This window comes from Sciurus carolinensis, chromosome 14, assembly GCF_902686445.1.
Source record: "Sciurus carolinensis chromosome 14, mSciCar1.2, whole genome shotgun sequence".
NCBI classification, from domain to species: domain Eukaryota; kingdom Metazoa; phylum Chordata; class Mammalia; order Rodentia; family Sciuridae; genus Sciurus; species Sciurus carolinensis.
The window spans coordinates 38,775,185-38,797,954 of record NC_062226.1 but is presented as its reverse complement, the minus strand read 5'-3'; the positions used below and the strand labels follow the sequence as shown (position 1 = coordinate 38,797,954).

Below are 22,770 nucleotides of genomic sequence, written 5' to 3'. Positions count from 1 at the left end.
TGTCATTTTTGCAAACTAAGTGTGGGCAGACCCAGTGCACATGTGCAGATCAGGGTCGAGTGCAAAACCTGGTGCTGAGAACAAAGATCTGATGACAAGTGTGCAGAAATTCTGAGCTCAGTGTGCAACAGCTGACTGCCTGCACGAGCCCACCTTTGTGTGTTAGTTTTGCACCTGGTGTCCTCAGCAAACAGTTCAGGAAACCTGTCCATGCACTCTCTCTCTTGTACTCAAGCACAAGCCCCAATAAAACCTTATTCAGATGGTATTGTCTCCTTGTGATTTCTATCTCAGTCAAGCTAAAGAATCAACTGTTAACACTAAGAACTGGGAACATCAGAAAGAGCTATGCTTTGCCTTTTCATGATTTCTATCCCAAATTGAGCAAACACATCCCACACTAATTGGTAACACCTCCAGGACCAACTCCCAAGGACATGAAGATGCTACAAGTGTTCAGTGAGGGACAGAGGAGGACAGAACCCAGGGACCTGAGACCCACATGTGCCTCTCAGCTGTGAGTGAGGTCTTGGGATTATGTTCCTCTGAAATGCCAGGAATGAGACTGGCCACCTCATGCTCATGAGACCACTGAAACAGAGAGGGGAAAGGAATACAGCAGGATCAAAGGAGGCCCTGTACAGCTGACTGTAGACTTTCAGTTGTCAGCCCTTCCCTGATCACTCTCAACCCTGATTCCCCTGACTCTGTTCCTCCCAGCATGGACATCAGCCATAAGCCTCTCCCCTCCCTCCCTTGATTCCCTGTGATTTTAGCAGGCTCCCTACCTGCCAACCCCCAACCCCAATTTTTTTTTTTGTACCAGGGATTGAACTCAGGGGTGCTCAACTGGTAGACCACATCCCCTGCTTTTTATTTTTTTCATTTTGAAACAGGGTGGCTAGTTGCTGAGGCTGGCTTTGAATTTGTGATCCTCCTGCCTCAGCCTCCCCAGCTACTGGGATTATAGGAGTGAGCCACCATACCCAGCCCCTCAACCCCAATTCTTCCATTGCAGCTATTTATATTTTTAAATACATGACACATACATACAAAGTGTATATCACATTTACATGATCCATATGTACATAAATATACATATCACATTTGTTACCACATAACAAATTTTAAATGTTTTAGCACATTTAAGCACAATCATAACATTCATAAATTTACCTCCAGCCCCAGAACTAGAAAATTATTAAAAGCTTACAATACCTTTGTGCTCTGGGTAACACTCCTATCTCTATGGGGAAATAATTTTTTTCAATAGTATTATCACATACATGTATGTGCCTGAAGGCTGTATTAATTTTTGCTTGTTTTTCAGCTATAAAATGAATTAAGCTGAGTGCAGTGGCACATGTCTGTAATCCCAGCAACTCAGGAGCCTGAAGCAGGAGGATTGCAGGTTCAAGGCCAGCCTCAGCAACTTAGCAAGGTCTTAAGCAACTTAGTGAGACCCTGTCTCAAAATAAAAATAAAAAGAGTTGGGGATGTGGTTCAGGGGTTAAGCACCCTTGATTGAAGTGGATTCAATCCTCAATGCCAAAAAAAAAAAAAAAAAAAAACCACTGGAATTATATTGTATAGAGTCTACTATATTGCTTTCTATGCCTCCAAATTTTTTCTGTACTATTGCAGGTACCTGTTGGCCTTAATTTTCACTGTTGTGTAATATTCTGTTATTGGTGATTGTACAGCAATGTATCTGTTCCCCTGTTGATGGACATCTGGGTTGTTTACAATGCCTCTTGATCAGTTACCTTGTGCCCTGCTCCCTGACTCTCCTTTCACTCTTCCATGACACAGTACATCTCCACAAAGCCATAAGTCTCTGCCTTCAGCTCTCTTCTGAGCTCCAGACCACATAAAAGGCTTAACTGCATGTATTGAGCACTCTGTGCCAGGCACTGTTTTCAGCATTTTACATGTATTATCACATTTAGTATTCACAGCAACACAAATGGTAAATGATACTCTTGTCCCCATTTACAAATAAGATCAAGACCCAGAGAGATTGAGTAATTTGCCCAAGATATCACACACCTTTCACCCACACACCCTGCAAGGGCCATAGGCAACTCAAACTCAAATATATGTGATGTAACTTACTTCCTTTCCAAATCAGTCCTCCCTTGTGCTCTGTTTTCATTGGTGACATTACCAACCCCCCACACCCAAGTCAGAATCTGGAAATCATCACTGACTCCTCCCTGTCCCTCACTCATTCCTTCATCCAAACCAAGTCCTGCCAGTTGTATCTCCTAGGCATTGATCAAATCCCATCACTCCTCTCCACCCACAGTGCTGACCCAGTAGGTACCCTGCTGCTCCTTCTGGATTATTGTCTCTTTACATGTTCTCTATAGACCTATCTTCCCCCACTGCCTGCATCCTGCACACTCAACTCAGGTGGGCTTTCTGAATCATCTCACCATTCCCCCACCAGAAGGAAGACCAGCCTCTGCCTCCTGTTCCATCAAACTGTCAAATGTGGCTTTCAGCCCCAGAAAGGACATCCTTAGTCCCCACTCCACTCTGTTTCCTCCTCTTGGAAGACCAGAGGCTGGCTATAAGACCTCTGAGCTCTAAACATCCTACTCTCTACCTCTTAGCTTCTTCTTCATGAGTACCTATCCCCCATTAAACTGCATTCTCAATGGTAGAGACCCAGCCTTATTCATGAGGCATTCCCAGTGACCAGGCAGGGTCTGTACATGTAAATGCTAAACGTATGAATGACAACAAGAACCACAGGTGATGCTGCCCTCCACATCCCAGAAAGTAGGAAGGTTCCTGCCTGGCCCCACCATCAACAGGTCCTGGCTCCCAAGCTGCCATCCAGCCTCTGAGCCTGTTTCCTGTGAGCTCTGTGAGACTTTTTCTTGCCTTTTTACTGATCTGAAAGAGTTCTCTCATTGCAACTTCCCTCCCAACTCTGGAATTCCTTCATGTATGAGAGCTCTAATGTCAGGAAGGAGGAAGACAATTCCAATCACTTACTAGCTTTCAGTCCATACCAAACATCTCCAAGGGAAAGAAAATTGATTCTTGGAACAAGGGTGAAAAAGAATCTCATTTTTATGTATGAAGCACAGATAGAGTACATAAACATAGTTTTAATATACCTGTGGTATTAAAATATGAAATTAATAAAGAATATTTAAAAGAATGCTGAAGGCACTAATGAAAAAAATGTTGAGAAATTCTGATCTGTACTCTTGGTCTTGTCTTGTCTGGTCCAAGAACTGATCATGGCTAGAAGGAACAAACAGATAAAGTCTAGAATCCTATCACAAGGTATCCTCAAAATATGCCCAAAGTTGTCCCTCATCAGCTAGCTCTGGGCCTTACTTCAAATTACCCACTTCCGAGGCCTCTATGCCTTTCATCTCACCCTGAGGTCACAGGTCAGTTCTTCCCAATTCTCCCTCAGGGAACACCCCAGATCCTGGCCTGAAGAAATGAGGCCTCTCAGCTCTATGCTCCAGCCTTGAGTTAAGGCATAAACCTGGAGCTGCTGGAAGTCCCAGGAAGGAAGCCCAATCACAGGAGGCCCCAAAAAGTGAGGGTACCACTGTGGGACAAGGCTTTCTTCATTAGAGTAGGGTTGGGAAAATAGTCTCGACTTAGAACTGCTCTAAAAGCATGGAGCCACTTAAGGGTGGAGCAGGCTGAATTGAAGGGGCGATGGGGGAGGTCATGGATGGGCTGGTCTTGGGCAATACAGTTATCCTGTGGTCTTCACACACCATGGAGTTCTCCAATCTCTGGGGCTTCCTTGGGATGCTGGAGCCAATGAAGATGACATAGATGATACCACCTAGGTAGGCACCTAGGAGTGGTGCCACCACTGGTACCCACCACCAGTTGTCTCCAGCGCTGCAGGCAAAAGACAGAGGACTGCTGAGGAGGCCATTGCACAGGGCGGCACTAGCATCCACCTCAGGCCAAGACAGGGTGAACAGAGGAGTCACCCCAGGAGACCCCCTTGCCTGGGGTCCTGGCCCACCTCAGCCTGATACAGGGGCAAGGTTGACAGTCCCAGAGCAAGATCTGCATCTGCGCTGGTCTGGGAAAAAATCAGGACCCACCCCAGTTCCCCAAGCTGTCTGGATGTTCTGCGGAACTCTCCTGGGCAGCTGCTCAGATTGCCCTCACCCCTCTGCAAGTAGGAGCCCCACAGAAAACTCCCAGGAATGGGGCCCGGCTAGGGCAGTACCTGAACACCTGTTTGCCCCAGCCGGCTATGAAAGTGAAGAAGCGAGGAGGCAGGTCCCGGGATGGGTTCATAGCATATCCGGTATTCATGCCTAGGGATGCTCCGATGGTGACAATGAGGATGCCGACCACCAGAGCCTCCGTCCCTTGCAGTGCTGGATTGTTGTCCTTGTCCGTGATGGCGAAGAGACACAGCTGAAGCATCCCTGTCACAAACATCTGGGAAGCAGATGACATGGCAGCCCACTGAGGCCCTAGCCAAGCCACAGAGTCTCCGTTGTACCCTAAATCCAAAAACCCTGGCAGAGACATGTTTTGGTACAGTCCCCATCCAGAAGTCTTTTCTTCTATCACCCTGCACTACTGACCTCGTCCAGGAAGCCCCTCCACAACATCATGTGCTCAGGAAGGTAAGTGGCAAAAATGCCAGCAGTGGCTGTGGGACCAGTCACTGTCAGAAGGTTGCCGGAGTAGTGGATAATGGTCGCTGTGGAGACAGATTGAGTTAAACCCCACTGACATCCCGGATCGTAGGGTGAGGAAGGCTTTTTCTCCCAGACATTTTTACAGAACCAGAACACCAAGACCCAATATGCCCATATTTCAGAGGAGGCTGAGGCCAGAGGCAGACTACCCAGGAGAGAACACTCACAGTAGAAGAGGCCATAGATGGTGACAGCAGCCATGAAGGAGCCCAGAAACTGACCCAGCACATATACAGGAAACTTCTTCCAAGGCATGCGGCCTAAGGCACAGGTGGCGAAGGTCACAGCCGCATTCATGTGGGCCCCTGTGGGGAGAGGCAGGTGTGCGAGAGAGTGAGAGCGGAAACAAATGACAAGATGAATAATATTGACAGCAACAACAATAATAAATAATAATGGCTAGTGTTCATGGAGTGTGTTCTGGAACAAGAGCTTTCTCATTGAACCCTTACAACTGTCCCCACAAAGTAAGGACCACCATCTCCACTTTGCCATCAAGGAAAGTGAGGAACAGAGGTGAATAATTTGCCTAAGATGACCCAGCTAGTAAAAATGGCAAGGGAAGGGAGTTGAAAAGGGCTCATTAAGAGTCTGGGGAAGACACAACCAAGGCAAGGGGTTTAGAGGCGCAACCTCCCTCCCGGTTGTCAGTAAGGGTGAGGCACCAACTAAGTCAGACAAGCCTCGCTGGAGGTGGGCAGGAAATATCTTGCCAGAAATACCTGGTTTTGCCCAATCAGAAGGGGTCTGGGTTTACTCACCAGAGATGTTGCCTGCCACATGGATTCCCATGGTGACTCCAAAGCCAAAACCCAAGTTGACGCTGAGGAAGCTCCCAAAGTTTTTCCCTCCTAGAACCATATGAGCTACAGAACCAAGGCCAAACACCTGCAAGGGAGAGTTTCTGAGGGAGCTGCCTGCCCAGAAGTCCCAACCCCAGAGGAAAGCTCAGAAGTGAGTTCTAGTTCCTCAACACCCCCCTGTCCTGGGCCTCCCCAACATTACCCTTAAAGACCCTTGCTGTGTCCTCTCTCTCCAGAACCTTCTCTCTTATCCCATAGAGATCTCTCAGACCTGAGCCAGTGAGAGCTGGGTGGTGGATAAGAAAGAAGTCAGGGACAAGTGGCAGAGTCAGAGGTTCGTAGGATATATCCAGGCACCTTGACCCTGAACCCACACCTGCAGTTCCAGTTGTGGGCAGGGCTTCAAGGAGGGGATGGTTCATGTGAACTGCATCCCTCAAAGCATCTTACATTTCAGGCTAACCTGGCGGATATTTATTTCTATGCAGAGCACTATTATTCTCCCCAACTGATGGATGGACAAAGTGATGCTTCAAGAAATTGAATGGTTTATCTAAGGTCACACAGCCTGTAACACAGTGAAACATGATCAGATCCATGCCAGACGGTCTCACATCAAACAATTGCATTTCTCCATGCATTCCTTGCAGTCTCAGACCTCTGTTCCCTCTGCCTGGAATACCTGATCCTACATCCTGAAAAAAAATAAGTTCAGAAGCCGTCTTTGAAATGTCCATGTGTTTTAGGTCCAGTTTCTAGAAATCAGAGTCTAGGTGTGTGTTATCCAAGATATCTAGACATGTGAATAATCAGGCATGGTGGCACATGCCTAAAATCCCAGTGACTCGGGAGGCTGAGACAGGAGAATCACAAGTTTGAGATCAGCCTCAGTAACTTAGTGAGGCCATCAGAAACTTAGTGAGACCCTATCTCAAAATAAAAAATAAAAAGGTCTGGGGATGTAGCTTAGTGGTTAAGTGCCTCTGTGTTCAATCCTCGGTACCAAACAAACAAACAAAAAAAAGATATCAAGGATATCTAGTTATGTGACCACATGTAGCTGTTATGCACTTAAAATGTGACTGTCCCATTGAGATCTGCACATACCAGATTTCAAAGATTTAGTTGGAAGAGGAGAATGTGGATTATCTTAACAATTTTATGTTGACCACATGTTGGATTTTGGATACATGGATTAAATATAATAAAATCAATTTATTTTTACCTGTTGCACTTTACTTTTTAATGTAGCTACTAGAAAATTTTTAATTATGTATGTGACTCAAATTCTATTTCCCTTGGCCAGTTCAGCTCCAGAGCTTATGAAAGAGAAAACCTAAATAATTATGGATATTAGAACTGCAACTGAAGCCATGGGCAAATAAGGGCCCTAGGAGAAGGCCCAGGGAGAGAAGACAGTTGGAAGCTGATTCGTACATCAGCACTTTGGGTGGATGTTAGAACCTCAGTTGCGCAGGTATTAAAATGAGAGAACAAAAAGAAAATGTACACCAGGGAAAGATTTTCCCATGGAGGGGATGGTCAACTCGGTCAGTCATATGCAGCCTCTGGATCACATGTACGAAGGCCTGCCTGGAAAGCACATTCCTTTGAATGACAATTCAGCAGTTGTTAGTAACATGATGAGCACTGTTATCAGGTCATGTGCGGGGCGGGGCAGAAGCCCGGAAAGATTGAGAGATAAGTGCTGCAGTTGAGGAAGGATTTATTCATTTATTTATTGAGACAGGGTCTCACTATGTTGTCCAGGCTGGCCCCAAATTCTTGGGCTCAAGGGATCTTTCTGCCACAACTTTCGGAGTAGCTGGGTCTACAGGTGGGCACCACCATGCCCAGCAGAGGTAACTTTTTTGCAGTGCTGGGGATTGGACCCAGGTCCTCACTCATGCGAGGCAAGTGCTCCAGCACTGAGCTACGTTACCAGCTAATAAGAATTGAAAGGTACCGGTGTAGAGACTTCTTGGAGAACTTTCCAGAAGGAGAGAGTGAGTGATAGATGAAGGGTTCACAAGGTGAAGGGAGAGATGTTTTGTTCTGTTAAGTGGAGATATTTTGGTATGTTTATAGGCAGAGGGAGCAGGGGCTGAAGATAAAGGAAAGAAAGAAGAACAGGCAAAGGGCCTGAGTGGGCTGGAGGAATGTACCGGTGCAGAAGGGGAAAAGTCCTCCAAGAAGGAGGTGACACATCCCAGCCTAGGAGGAATGTGTGTATGCACAGGTAGGTAACAGGTGATGAAAGGGACAGGAACAGGAAGAGGCAGGCACAGGAAGCCCAGTCAATGATTTTCTTTGTTACCCGTGAGATCAAACTATTTGCTGATTAAAAAAAAAAAATGTGCTGACAATATAGCCCATCTTGTAGGGTGCTTGCCTAGCATGCTCAAGGACCAGGGTTCAAATCCCCAGCACTGCGGGATGGGGGGGGGAAAAACCAGGCAGATGTAAAGTCGCAGCTTCAAGAAAGTCTGATAAAATGTGAAGTAGCCACCAGGTGGGGTAGGGGAGAGCATGGCTCACTAGTTCCCTCAGGAGCCCAGGACAGATGCATCCGAGCCCAGAGATGGACTGGCTTAAGACCAGGAGAGGATGCAGCAGGGGAGGACAGGAACTGACAAGGATGGGAGGAGTGGGGCCATGCCAGGCTAGCTGGGGGAGCCCCTAGCGGGCGGAAGGACTGGAGCAGGTATGGAGGGTCTGAAGGCTAAGGGTTCCTCATTTCTGTCTTCCCCATGTCAAAACCATTTCTTAAAAATAATGAATGAGTGAATGAACCCCATATGATTCTCTGTGTCAGAGTTGCCAACTGGCAATGCACGTACCTCATCCATCTAGCACACACGTTTCCTTTGGATAACTTGTTTTTAAAAATCAGAATTTTCAGCTCCTCTTGGAAAATGAGAAGCTGGGGTAATGCTGGCCTGTATTCCACCTCCACGGTGACAGTCAGCTGGAGCAGTGACAGTTACACCCTTACACCAATCTTCACTCTACCTCCGAGTCCCTACCACCCTGAGTCGACATTCTTGACCCTTATAGAATGTGAGTTTGCAACCCTTGCCCTATGGCTCACATGCACAACTGGGTTTCCAGGGCACCAATGGTTCCAGTCCCTCCCCTCTCTGGTCAGTGAATGTAGCCCAGCCCATCAAAGTACCCCCAATAGCCAGGAAACCAGCTCTGAGGACAATAATCTTAGAGGTTGTAGCAGAATAGTTCGCTTCCCTCATTCTGGCTGCAATAAATGGGGCCCAAGGTCGCACTAGTCTTTTTTGGCAAAACCTTTACCCTAGTGATTCACCAAGCTTCCTATCAACTGAAAAAGCCCCATTTCTTGGCACAGGTCTGGCAACTAAAAATAACAACAACACAATGTCCTGCATGAGCTTAAACCTCACAATGGTCTTTTAAAAGCATTGCTTCCAAAAAGTAAAATAAAATAAAAGCATTGCTTCCTTTCAAGCCTCACAGCAAATCTATATAGCAAGTGTTTTTGCTCCCACTGTACTATAGATAGAAAAACTGCAATCCATACAGGGGTCTCAAACTACCCAATGCTTGAAAGCAAGGGTCTTACCACAGTGGGTGAGGAGTTAACAAGATAGCCTTAGAGAGCCTGCTATCTCCAAACTAAGGGACAGACCTAGAGGTTAAAGGTCAAGATTATGATAGTAAGCCAGGCACAGTGGTGCACACATGAATTTTCTGACTTGGGAAGCTGAGGTAGAAGGATTCCAAGTTTGAGGGCACTCTGGGCAACTGAGTGAGACCCTATCTCAAATCAGAAAATAAAAATGGCCTGGTTTCATATACCAATACCAAAAAAAGAAAAGAAAAGAAAATTTTGATATTACGCTGGACTACATTTAATTTTTTGTGAATATTTTTGTTGGTTCTTCTTAGTCATACATGACTGTAGAATCCATTTTGATAATATTATATGAGCAAGGAATATATCTTATTCTAATGAGGATTCCATTTTTAAAAAAAATGTTTTAGCTGTTGATAGACCTTTATTTTATTCATTTACTTATATGTGGTGCTGAGAATTGAACCCAGTGCCTCACACGTGCTAGGCAAGTGCTCTACCACTGAGCCACAACCCCAGCCCAAGGTTCTTGTTGGTAGGCACAATGATCGGATTCACTTATGGATTTAATCTTGACTTAAAGGGTGACCTTGGGGGCTGGGAAGATAGCTCAGCTGGTAGAGTGCTTGCCTCGCAAGCACAAGGCCCTGAGTTCGATCCCCAGTACCGCATTAAAAAAAAAAAAAAGAAAAGAAAAGAAAGGGTGACCTTGGACAAGTGATTTACTCTCTCAGAGCCTCAGTTTCTGTGAAATGCGGCTAACAATAGTACCTACTTCACGGGGCCATTGTAAGGTTTTGGGAAGATGGTAAGGGGTTTAGCATCAGAGTGCTTGGTATGTAGTAGGTGCTCAATAATAATCTAAATAAAAGAAAAAGGAAAGCAGATGTGGGCAGGTATCAAGGCATGTGGGCAGTGCTTACTTTCCCTAAGGGCTCTCCAAGGAGGCACCCTCCCACCTCTGAGGTTCCAAGGTTTAACAGCCCTCATGGGACTGGAATGTCTTATCATAAATGAATTACTTTCTCCTCAATCAAGGAGGGACAGGATCCGGCTATTGTCATCATGGCTCAGGAGTCAAAGCAGATAAGGGAAGAGGAAGAGAAGATGGAATGCAGGGAGGAAAGAGCAGATGAGAGCACTTGTCATCATAACAGGGGACCAACACATATGTGTCAACACATCTGTGCTGGGTGCTGGCACTTGGCCTTCTTCACACAAGTCTGTGGACTTGATGCTAGTGGCCCCATTTACCAAAAGGAAACTAACATTCTGAGCAGTTCAAATGCTGGTGGATGATCACACACAGCTGGAAGGTAGCAGAGCCAGAATGCCAACAGCCCACAGCCCACGGAGGCTGGATGCTACGTACTTGAAAACTGAGAAGACAAGCTCAAAGTCAGAAGAGACTTGCCTGAGGCCTGCTGGTGACTCTGAGGCAGGGTCAGGATAAGAAACCAGGTGTCCAGTGTCCCTCTCACACAGTTTCATTCTCTCTGGACAATTTTAACCAATTCTAAGGCACTTCCTCTCTTACCTCCCAGCCCAATCCTCTCTGGAACTCCAGAGTCCTGTATTCAATTCACTACCTCTTGAATTCTCCACCAGCATCTCACCTGATCATGTCCAAACCAACCTCACCTTTGCTTGTGCTATGCAGAATGGCCCATCGGTGCTTACCCCACATCTGTCACTTGCAAAGTATCCTTGATTCCATCTCCTACAACTCTACAAATGTACTTTCTTCTCCCTCCTCAGCCCTGTCTCCGTCCTCCTCTTTCTTCCTTTTTATTTATTTATTTATTTATTTATTTATTTATTTATTTATTTATTTATTTTTGGTGCCAGGAAACTGAACCGAGGGGCACTCAACCACTGAGCCACTTTTTTAATATTTTATTTAGAGATAGGGTCTCACTAAGTTGCTTAGGGCCTCTCTAAGTTTCTGAGGCTGGCTTTGAAATCGCCATCCTCCTGCCTCAGTCTCCCTAGCTGCTGGGATTACAGATATGCACCACCATTCCTGGCACAGCCCTCTCTCTACTCCATCTAGATTAGCCTCCTAACTGGCTCCTCTCCCTCCAACCTTGCCTTTCCTGCTTTGTGTCCACACTGTACCCAAAAACTATCTTCTAAAATCCAGATATGGCTATATCACTCCCCTGCTTGATAACCTTCAATGTCTCCCCATTGATCTCAGAATTAATTTTCAAGGCCTGACATTCAAGGTTTTCAGCAACCCCTTTACCCTTGGTTTTCTTTTTCTCCATGGCCATCCATGCCCCCTGACTCCCCAGCTCATGGTTTCACCCTATCCTAGTAAATTATGAGCCCTTTCTGTCCCAAAAAGATTTGTTGAGAAATGCCTCTCACCTACTTTTTTCTGCTTTCTTTGCAGGCTCCCAGCTCAGAGGCAGAGGAAGTAACAATATGCCTCATGGGGTCAGTGGAAGGATCTGGGGAAGGATCTGTGGACTGCCCCTGCTGCACCCACCCGCCCCCTGCCCCCCACCCACTCACCATCATGACGTATGTGCTCATGAACTCAGCCAGGAACTCCCGCACCATCTCCTTCTGCAGTATTGCTTGTATCCTCGCTAGCACTGACCAGGAGCCCATCCTGGCGTTGGATCTGAAGCAGTGGCCCAAGCCCATGGACAGAAAGGAGAGGCAAGTCTGCCTACTGCCCATTAGCCCTTCGACTCCTGACTGAGTTAATAGGTAACCCCGCAGCTTCTCCACATACACACCTCCTCATGCCCAGGGCAGCTAGGACAGCTGGGATCAGAGACACCTGAGAGCCACAGGATCATGGAGAGGAACTGGGGTAGATGGCCCAATCAGGTTCCTTCTTCCTTCTTACAGGAATGGACAAGTGGGAAGGACACACCAATGTGGCCACTTCATAGAGGGGGTTGTTGGGGAGCAGAAAGTGCAACATGCAGTGATGAGGAGCTGCTGGGAGAAGCAGGGTCATAGAGAGCAGGCTGAAGAGTGGAGCTCAGTTATCTGTCTGTCTATCTGCAGGAGCCAGAACTTGGGGGTAACAGGCCAGGATCTGGCAATAGTGAGGTACTCTTCAAACAGCATGGGGTGTGGCAACATCTGATGCTGGGCTCTATAAAGAGCATGGGGTATGGCAACATCTGATGCTGGGCTCTATATAAACAGCACTGAAGCCTGAAACATGCACCAGCCTCTGCCAAGGTGAGGGTGCCAGCAAAATGAACCAGGCTTTGCAGCGAGGTTAGCACAAAGAGATATTTGTAAGTAAATGAATGAATGAACAAGAGATAGGGAGGGAGGAAAGGACAGGACAGTTGGGATGGGATCTTACTTCCTGATTTATCCTCAGTGCTTAATACAGTGCCAGGCCCATAGAAGATATATTGGTTGGATGAATAAAAACTGGGGGAACCTGTCTCTTACTCTCAACTAAATCCCAGAGCTTTCTACAGATCCTAATAAATATTTGTTCCATAAGTGAGCAGATGGATGAACAGAAAGATGAAAATGTGAATTTCATGCTGGGCACGGTGGAGCATGCCTGTAATTCCAGCAGCTCAGGAGACTGAGACAGGAGGATAGCAATTTCAAATCCAACTTCAGGAACTTAGTGAGGCCCTAAGCAACTTAGCAAGACCCTGTCTCCAAAAAAAAAAAAAAAATAATAATAATAATAATAATAATAATAGGGCTGGGAATGTGGCTTAGTGGTTAAGCACCCCTGGGTTCAATGCCTGGTACCAAAATAAATAAAAAATAAATAAATATTTTTTTAAAAAAGTCACATGTGATGGTGTATACCTGTAATACCAGCAACTCAGGAGGCTGAGGCAGGAGGATTCCAAGTTCAAAGCCAGCCTCAGCAACTTAGCAATGTCCTGAGCAACTTAGACCTGATTTCTAACTAAGAAATAAAAGGGCTAGGGATGCAACTTAGTGGTTAAGTGCCCTTGGGTTCAATCCTCAGTATCAAAAAAAGGAAAAAAAAAAAAAAGAACAAGTGAATTTCAGGCCCTAATGATCGTGAGGAGGAGGACTAGACTCAGGAAAGACTGGCAAGGAGGGGAGAGGAGGAAGATGCTGAGGTATGGAGGATAAAGAGGAAGAAGAGGGCAGTGGTGATTACCCTGGCTGTGGGAAGGAGGGTGGTACTAGAATCAATGGCAGGAGACATACACATTCTAGATATTTCTAGATATGACTAGAAGTGAGGCATGGGAGAGGGAAACATCAAGGATGTGGCCTTGACTTCTGGCTTGAGCAACTGAAAAGAAATGAACACCTGACTGAGCTGAGGCCACAGGCAGAGGAGCAGGTTCAGAGGGAGAGAAGGAAGTTAGTTTCAACCAGGATTTTGGTTGCCTGTAGGACACCAACAGGTCTGTGGAGTCTAAAGTCCAGGAGGAAGATTGAGCTGGACACAGCAATGTCATTAGTACAAAGGGGGAAACATTCATTCTCTCAGTCTAAGAGTGCACAAATGGCAAATATGCCTGCGCTTGTGGAGATGACAGCAATGAAATAAGCAGGTGCATTCATGGGTCAGAAGAAGGTAAGACCTGTGGGAGAACTGGGGCAAGGAAAGGGGGATTGGGAGGCAGCCAGTTGGCATGATTGCAAGTGGAGTCTGGGTACGCCTCATGGAAAAGATGGCCTTTGAGTAGAGCCGAGGGAGGGAAGAAAGGCACTGAGCGGGTAACTGTGGGAGAGCACTTCAGGCAGAGGGATGAGTCACTCACTTTAAGCTGTCTGCAGAAAGCCAAGGCTGTGTGTGGCTGCAGGAGGGACGGTGAGGCTGGGGTGGGGACCCACAGAGAGCTAAAGGGGATTAGATAAGCAGGAACTTAACTCTTGCAACTTGTGCAAGAACTCTGACTCTTATTTCACCCAAGCATCCAAGAAATGGTAAGTTCAGTTCAACTGAGAGGGGCAGTCAGAGTCCAGTGACCAACCCATGAACCCTCACCCAGGTGTCTCTGAGCCCTTCACCCCAAGGCCCAGCCTGTGCTTACCTGTGCCATGAGGACATGAGAGACAGGTGGGAGACACACTTCTCTCACCCATGGGCTACCACGTAAGTGGGAAGGGTAAGAACTAGGGGAGCAGCTGCCAGAGGGAGAGCTGAGGACAGACAGGGAGGACACTGAGATGTGCCTGGAGGAGAACCGGGGACTGGGGTGGGGAATGGGGTGGGGAGCTTACCGCCTTTGTCCACCTGCTTGAGCCATATTTTATCCTTCAGATTTGTAGATGCTGTGAAACCAAAGAGAGATCACTGGGGTTGCAGGATGCAGAACTTGGTCCCACATTCCCATCAGACTCAGTTCCCCAGGGGAGAGGTCACTGGGCAGCTAGCTCCTGCTAGTGCCACCCCCTTATCTCAGCCAAACTGGCAGGACTGGGTATCCCTCAGCCAATGGGAAAAAGCCCTGGAGTCCCCACCCCTCTACCCATGCTGGCCTTAGGACCCCTGACTTCTGGACCAGGTCCTTTAGAGGTCCTCCTGACCTTCCCAAGTCTGCAACACACCCAGTTTTGAACAGTGTAAGACCCAAGGCCTCCCCTCAGTGGCTCCAGCCTCTCACAAAACCTCTCATGCCTCTCATGCCTTTAATCTAACCTCAAGTTCACTTGTTGCTAATTTAAACTGTGACTTTCCAGGACCTCTTCCCTACACTCATGTACACAGGATGTGGCCCTGAAAACTCATTTAGCCCATGCCTTCACCTCAGAACAAAGACCAATGCCCCCCCAACCTTTCCCCAAACTTCCCCCTTGTACTCCTATTTTTCTCTCATATTAAGGGTATAAAAATAACTCTTGTGTTTTCCTCATCCTATATAACCTTATTCTCTAGTCCAATCTCTGCTAACTGCAGCACAAATTCATATCCTCAACCCTGAAGGCAGAAACCCTCTAGTTCCAGTCCATGAGGGAGGACCCCAAGGGAGAAGCTGCTTCTGCAAGCCAACAGTTGCCTGTCCACGACCTGCCTCCTTTTGCCTTGGTCTTGGGTTGATGGTCTTCAGCTCTCTTCTCTTCCCACCCCTGTACTCTACTGACTTCCTAGTCCAATGCATTCTCCCAGTCTCTGTTCCACCAAGCTGCTCTGGTCTTCCCAGAAGCCACCTTATAGCTTAAGAAAACTGAGGCCCAGAGAGAGGGTGAAATGTGCTCATGTCACACAGCAACACAGGACTGAACCAGAACAGAAATCCAAGTTGGTGCTCATTGCCCAAACAATCCTTCAGCCACCTCCTCCCTTCATGATCCCCCATGGCCCTTCCAGGATTGCACCCTGAAGAGACCAACCTGCCCCCGCCCTACCTGAATCCCCACTCACTCTGCCAAAGTGCCTTAGGTTTCCCAGCTTTTATCTTGGGGGCTCCTCAGTTAAAGTAAGTCTCAATCTTGTTCCTCCATTATTGTCAGTGCAGTCTGTACCCCCAGCTGGGGCTCAACTATCTCTTTGTCCCCAGTCTAGAGTCTGCCTCTCAGTCCTTCCTAGGGCAGCCCCAAGTGCTGCTCCTGCCCCTCCAGGGAAGAGGTCAGTAGGACAGGGGTTTGACCACTAGCCAAGTCCAGACACACTGCCCAAAATAGCATCCCTTGTCCTGCCAGTGGCACCATGGAAACTAAGTTCTGAGGCAGCTCTTGTGAGGTCAGAGGTGGAGTTCTAGGTAGGCGCTTTGTACCTTGCAGTCCCAAGGGAATGAGCCTCCAATCCAGGTGTTGGGCCCATCCCTGGAACCAAAGCCTAAGGTAGCCCTTTTAGGGTCCCAAAACTGGAAAAAGGCTACAGAGATTCCTAGGCCCCCAGCTACAGAATAGGAACTGGAGGTGGAAATTTCTGGAGATCAGTAGTCAACTGGGGATTGGGTTGGGGAATAGACTGAGTCACTTCTCAGGGAGTCCTTAACCTGAAGTAGGGAAGGGGAAACTCAGGAACTATCCTCAAGGGCCTACAGTCTGAAGGGAAGGACCCACAAGTTATATTTTCAGGGAAAACCTATTCTGAGATGGGAGAGGGAAACCCAGGCCTGGTCCCCTATGGGCTCCTGACTGAGGCCAAGAGGGGGGAACCTAGGCCCTGTCCTCAGGAAAATGCCACCCTTGGGAAAGGCAATGAAGCCTCATGAAGGAGGCAAAGCTGGACCAGTGAGGGACTCAAGTTCAGGTCTGTGGGAGCTCAGTGACCAAGATGGAATCAGGAGGGAGCCTGGGAACCAACTGCAGTCCAAGAGGTTGGGGTTTTTGTTTGCTGTTTTTTTCTTTTTAATTAAAATATTTTTTTATTTTTACAGACACATTTTGATTCATTGTACACTGTTATTTTTGTTTGATCGTTGGCTGTACTAGAGATCGAACCCAGAGCCTCTCACTCACTAGGCAAGCATCTACCACTGAGTGACACCCTCAACTCTTTAAGATTTTTTTTAAAAATTTTGAGACAGGATCTTGCTAAGTCACTAGGCTAGCCTCAAACTTCCAATCCTTCTGCCTCAGCCTCCTGAGTAACTGTCCTACCACACTTAGCTCCAGGTGGTCTTTTAGAGTCAAATCTTGGCTGGGTCTGGAAGGACAGGGTGGCAGTTGGGGATTTGAGCAGGTGATACAGTGCTGAGATATAAGGAAAATGTTGCTGGTCTCCACATCATAAGGACACCTGCCAATGGAGTGGTGGATGATAGGCAATAAGTCCAGGGAGCTTCTGAGGCCAGCAGCCCCCTTGGTAGAAGAGGGTATAGGATTTAGTTGCCCAAAATCCAATCTGGGTATGAAACTGTCCTCTAGAGGGTGCCAAAGACCAGGCTAGGTCTGGAACCGGCATAGCCTCAATCCCTTCCCCATACAACCATCCCAACATGCCCAGCAGGAGGCAGCAGGGAGAGGGAGGGGTAGGCTCAGTGCCAGGGGTTCCTAGTCAGAATCCCTCCTTTAGGAACTAACTTCCACTGGAACAGCCCCAGAAGTGTAAGACTGTGCTCCTCATTTCCCTCTTGAGGTCCTGAATAGGATCAGGATGCTAGGTTTCTTCCTTTAGGGAGGAAGAGATATACCTGGAAGAGGGGGAAACCTGCCTTTATTCCTTTCCTTATGTGTATTATCAGGGTGAGAGGTGAGATAAGGTCAACAGTGAGATGGGGTCTCAGTTGAGGCAGAATTAGAAGAGAGTGAATTGGGATCCATTTTGGAGTCAGGTGTGGCAAAGTGGTAGAATGTTTTCCTGGCATGTGACAGGCCATGAGTTTAATCCCCAGCACTGAAAAAATATATATTATTATTATTTGTTTGTTTTGTTCCGAGGATTGAACCCAGGGGCACTTAACCACTGAGCCATATCCCCAGTCCTTTTTTTTTTTTTTTTTTTTTTTTTGAGATAGGGTCTCACTAAGATGCTTAGGGGTCTCACTAAATTGGCTTTGAACTTGCAATCCTCCTACCCCAACCTCCTAGGATTACAGATATGTACCACCATGCCAGTTCTAATCCTTTTTTTATATGTGCACATATACATATCTCCTACCCACTTTGTCAACAATAAGTAGAACAATAATAAAGGTTTGTAAAGTACTTTTTTCATTCAAAGGTTTGTTGAGACTCTGTCCTTGCCAGTAGGTCCACCTTCACCCAAGACATGTGACTGTCCAGCATTCCACTTGAAGGATCTTTCATAATGTGGAAACTCCCTTGATGGGCATTTAGATTGTCTCCAGGTTTTTTTTTTTAATTAGAGCTTTATAGTTATACATAGTCATTGAGTTTATCCCAAAAAATTCATACAAGCCTGGAATTTGATTTTAGTTCATTAACCCCCCCGCCCCCCCGGCCAAGATTCAACTATTCTTTGTTGTGAACATCAAGGGACAGACACACAACTGGCTAAAACCCAATCAGGAATGAAAATACAAACAGACATTTTAAAAAATCAGGATGAAGAAACAAAAATGACTAAAGATGCTTAAAATTTCTTTGAACTTTCTCCCTAAAACCCCCCCAAGTTTTGACATATTAAAAAAAAAAAAAAAAGACTAGTATTTCATCAGGCGTGGTGGTACACATCTATAATCCCAGCAACTCCGAAGGTTATCGCAAGAGGATTTTGAGTTCAAGGCCAGCCTCAGCAAATTAGAGAGACCCTCACCAACTTAGAAAGACCCTGCCTCAAAATAAAAAATAAAAAGGACTGAGAATGCTATTCAGTGGTAAAGCACACCTGGGATCAATCCCTGGTACAAAAAGCAAAACAACAAAATTCTAATATTTCAACTTATTACCTGTTTAAATCAACAATAATTTCACTAACTTAACATGTAAGCTTCTTTCCACCAAACTGTTTTACTCTTGTAGTTTTTCAGATTCTTTTGAGCCATGTAACTCTTTGTATAAGGCAGGAGCCTGTGGTGTGAACAATTGAGTATAGAGCTGCTCTGGCTGAAGGAGCAGGGGTAGGGGTAGGACTCTGATCTCTTTGGAATTACCTGAAGCCACAAAGATTCTCAGACTGCTCCAAAAATGAAAGACCTTAAACCTCACCCAGCTAAGTGTCCCCTGCCGAAATAATTTTTTAGTTAGGGAAACTGATTCAAAGCAAGGTGGCAATTTTCCCAAGATCGCCCACAAACTAGAACATCCAGACCAGGTCTCTGCCTATCCCTGGGGTCAGGAGGCCAGGGGCCTCAGGGAGGGAACTAGGGGCTAGGATGCTAGGCTGGAGAGAGGTGGGGGTACTTTAACCTTGATACCCACCAATTTCCAGACTGCCCTCCCCCTCATCCCCACTGCCAGTTGGATCCTTCTCAGGGTCGTGTACAGGCCTCTAGGACTGAGCAGAAACTAAAGCAGACAGGATCAGACATGGTCACTTGCCCAAAGGCAATAATGCTTTAAGTCCAGGAACCAGAATTTAAACCCAGTCCTGCTCCTCCTAAAGCCCATGTCAAGCTGGGTGTGGTGGCACACGCCTGTAATCCCTGCTACTCAGGAGGCTGAAGCAGGAGGATCACGTTCAGGGTCAGGCTGGGCGACTTAGTGAAACGCTGTTTCAAACATAAAATAAAGCCTGTGTCAAGCTGCTTAACTTGACATCAGAAACCAGGGTTAGAGCTCAGGCCTTTCACTATCTAGTGTAAGCTGGTGCTATCAGGGAAGAATGCCTGAAGGAGGGTGTCTCCACAGAAGCAGCCGGGGAGAGAACACGGATGGTATTTGTCTGTGAGAAAAGGATTTGTGGCTTTGTATATGTCTGTATGTATTTGTGTGAATAGAAAAGTGTGTGTTTGTGTGTGGGCATATGCCTATCTGTGTTTTGGCATGTGAAAGCCTCTGTGGACACACACATACACGTACACACACACGTGCGCACACATGAGCAAGCACTCATTCTGCTGGGTTAATATTTTCCTGCCTGCGTCAGCACGGCCCCAGTCAGTAGGCAGTTAGCTGCAGGAACGTGCCCTATCTGATCTGGTCAGGGGCTATGGGCTTGAAACAGGGGGTTTGAGGTGGGCAGGGAGCCCATCTCAGCTCCCCCAAGGCAAGCTACACTCTCTCCACTCTTCGGCTCAGCCCGAGAAAGGAGGCAGGCCCGGAGGCCCCATTATTCCCAGTGTGGTATGACTACCAACTTCCCACTCACACTGGAGGCTCCCCAGTGAGGAAACCTCTCTGCCTCCCTCGAGTTGGGTGAGGCTATCTGTTCCCTAAGGTACCCCCCGCAACCCCACTCATCTTTGTCTAAATTATGAGGCCTTTCCATACATAGCTGTCTCCTTGAGGACAGATAGGGAACAGACATCCCAGGAAATGCTAACAATGAGCCCCACTTCAATAAGAAAGCAGCTCTGAAGCTGGGCGCAATGGCACATACCTGTCATCCCAGTGACTGAGGAGGCTGAGACAGGAGGATCTCGAGTTCAAAGCCAGTCTCAGCAAAAGTGAGGCACTAAGCAACTCAGTGAGACCCTGTCCCTAAGTAAAATACAAAATAGGACTGGGGATGTGGCTCAGTGGTCGAGTACCCCTGAGTTCAATCCCCAGAGCCTCCGCCACCTGCCCCCACCAAAAAAAGAAAAGAAAAAAAAAGAAAAGAAAGAAAGCAGATTTGAAATGATCATGTGAACCAGTGGAAGGTGGGACTCCATTGACAGCTTTCCAGGAACACAGCAATTGCATCAAGGGCCTGTACGCATGTGGGGGCAGCGACTGAGGCAGTAGTACCTGCAGGCACTACGCCTTGGCCACGAAGGCTTGGAGTAACATGGGGACCCCAGGCAGGGTGGGACTTTCCCTGTTCTTAGGCCTCTCCCTGTGTCCCTGGAGGGACCTCCCACACCCTTACTGGTCCCTCAGGTGTAGGCTGGGCTGACTGGGCTGGGCAAGCAGACACCATTTCTTGGCACAGCTCAAGATCCAGAATGAGTCAAACCCAGGTGTCCTGGCTTCTAGCCTGGCTTGAGGATAACCCAGTGCACCTCAACCAAAGAGACAAGGATGGAATGTGGAGGAGGGGGACAATCACCCTGGGGTTATTTGTGCCTTCTTGTCTCCTTCGCACTCTGTCTCTGGGTAGCCTCCTCCACTTCTAGGCCCTATCCTGACTTTCATGGGCCTGTGGCTTTTTTTTTTTTTCCCACTGTAAAAAATACATCACTTAAAATTTATTATTTTTTAATCAAAGACTATAGTCAAATGACAGTATGAAAAAAAAAATAAAAGCCCCACTCTGTTTTACTTAACAAGGAAAACATAAGTAATTTAAATGCTACTCCTAAAGTCCTCTGCAGATAGGAAGCCAATGTGGTCCTGTTGGTTCATAGCGCTTACATAAGAAATCAAAAAAGTTTCTCACAGTTCAAAGCACTGTGGACAGAATGAAAATCAACATCTCTACTAAACAGTGATCTTGTTTAGTCATGTAAATGGAAAACTATGTTCAGCCATCCAGAATATCTTCATCCACATTGATGTCTGTTGTGTCACCATCTTCTAATTCCAAATTAGAAGTAAACTCTTTTCTTCTTCTTTGGCTTTTTAGGAGGTCACAATAACAAGTAGGAAAAGCAGGTTTCCCATCAAGTTCCTGTTGAGCTACAGACCTTGAGGGCTCAAAGCCTTTTTCCTCTCTCTCTTCTTCTCTCTTCCTTTGATGTGATAAGGAGGTAAATTTGCCAACTTAACTGTACATTTAAGTGTACATTTCAGTGATGGTGAGTGTATTAACACTGTTGTACAACCAACCTCTACAACCTTTTCATTTTCATTTTGCAAAAATTACAGAAAAAAATCTTGCAAAAATTTTGCAAAGTGAAAATTCAATACCTGTTAAATAATTCCCTCCCCCAGGCCCTGGCAACTACTATTCTACTTTCTATGAATCTTTTACTCAAGATATCATGTATAACTGGAATCACATAGTATTTGTCTCTTTATGTTTGCCACATTTTTAAAAAACTTTTTTCTTGCTTATTTACCCACAGGTGCCTACACATAGCAGGAAGCACTGTTTATTTATTTGTAGTGCTGGGGTTGAATCCAGGGCTTCTTGCATGCCAGGCACACACTCTACCACTGAACCACATCCCCAGCCCTGTCTTCCTATCATGATGTCCTCAAGGTCCAACTTTTTTTTTTTTTTTTTTTTGAGACAGGGTCTCACTAAGTTGCTTAGGGCCTCACTAAGTTACTGAGGCTCATTTTGAATTTGCAATCCTCCTGCCTTAGCGTCCCAAGCCATTGGGATTACAGGCATGTGCCACCACTCCTGGCTCCTTTCTAAGCTCGAAGTCTTCTATACCTCCCTCTCCATGATGCACAGGACAAGATCTGTATGTGGCCTGGAGTCTCCAGCTATTTTCATGCCTTTACAGTGGCTGTCTCCCCAATCTACCTGAAGAACTCTTAGCAATTTGACAACTCAAGTATCCTGTGGACACCAGTGCCGCCTGTCTTCCAGGACACCTGTCTGCAGCTTGGTCACAGCATGTACCTCCCTTTAGACAGGTCTCCCTGTCTGCCTTCCCACCAAGGCTACGGAGACAAGTGCCACATGCTTGCACTTGAGAAGCTCAGAACTTGGGCAGTGAACTAGTGTTGGGAGAATACGGGAATAAATCACTGATTGTGGAGGTGATAGTAGAGGATTAAAGTTAAATGGTATGGGCTTTTCTCTCCCCTCCTCACTTTTCCCCTCTCTCTAGCGTGCGCCCTTTCTCTTTTCCTCTCATTTTCTCTCTCACCCTGCAGGGAGACACCCTGTTTGCTCAATAAACTCCCCTATGTGGGAAAAAAAAAAGTTAAATGGTATGATTGAGGTCGACATTATGATGAGATGGAATAGCAGGAAGGAAACAAAGAAGTGATGGTGAATGAATTTAGAAGAGAATCAGTGAGGCACTGGGTGTGGTGATACATGTCTGTAATCCCAGAGACTTGGGAGGTTGAAGCAAGAGGATCACAAGTACAAGGCCAACCTCAGCAATTTAGGCATCCCCTGAATTAAAATAAAATTTAAAAGACCTGGGGACCTAGCTCAATGGTAGAGTTCCCCTGAGTTCAATCCTGGTCCCCAAATAAAAACAAAGTAAAGTAAGGGTTGGGGGAGGGACCTCTCCTGAAACAGTCTGCAACTTGCTCAATTCTAGGG

General features: G+C 46.6%; 1 protein-coding gene across 9 annotated transcripts in view; it reads right to left on the bottom strand.

Moving 5' to 3' along the window:
• Positions 1-1,894: 1,894 nt before the first annotated feature.
• The window catches only part of Aqp7 (aquaporin 7), a 47,025-nt gene continuing 26,149 nt past the window's right edge, over positions 1,895-22,770 (bottom strand). Inside the window, exons 1-9 of one of the 9 annotated variants that reach the window (XM_047524788.1) lie at positions 15,469-15,622; positions 14,328-14,378; positions 11,640-11,751; positions 5,471-5,597; positions 4,877-5,014; positions 4,593-4,711; positions 4,226-4,443; positions 3,756-3,885; positions 1,897-3,261 (exon numbers count right to left, since the gene is read on the bottom strand). In XM_047524788.1, coding sequence (XP_047380744.1) covers positions 3,256-3,261; positions 3,756-3,885; positions 4,226-4,443; positions 4,593-4,711; positions 4,877-5,014; positions 5,471-5,597; positions 11,640-11,751; positions 14,328-14,353 — 876 coding nt within the window. In that variant the 5' untranslated portion in view covers positions 14,354-14,378; positions 15,469-15,622 and the 3' untranslated portion in view covers positions 1,897-3,255. Of the gene's footprint in view, positions 3,886-4,225; positions 4,444-4,592; positions 4,712-4,876; positions 5,015-5,470; positions 5,598-11,639; positions 11,752-14,327; positions 14,379-14,633; positions 14,748-15,452; positions 15,624-22,770 lie in introns of those variants that run through there. The other 8 variants (XM_047524789.1, XM_047524783.1, XM_047524786.1 and 5 more) reach the window with 8 other exon arrangements.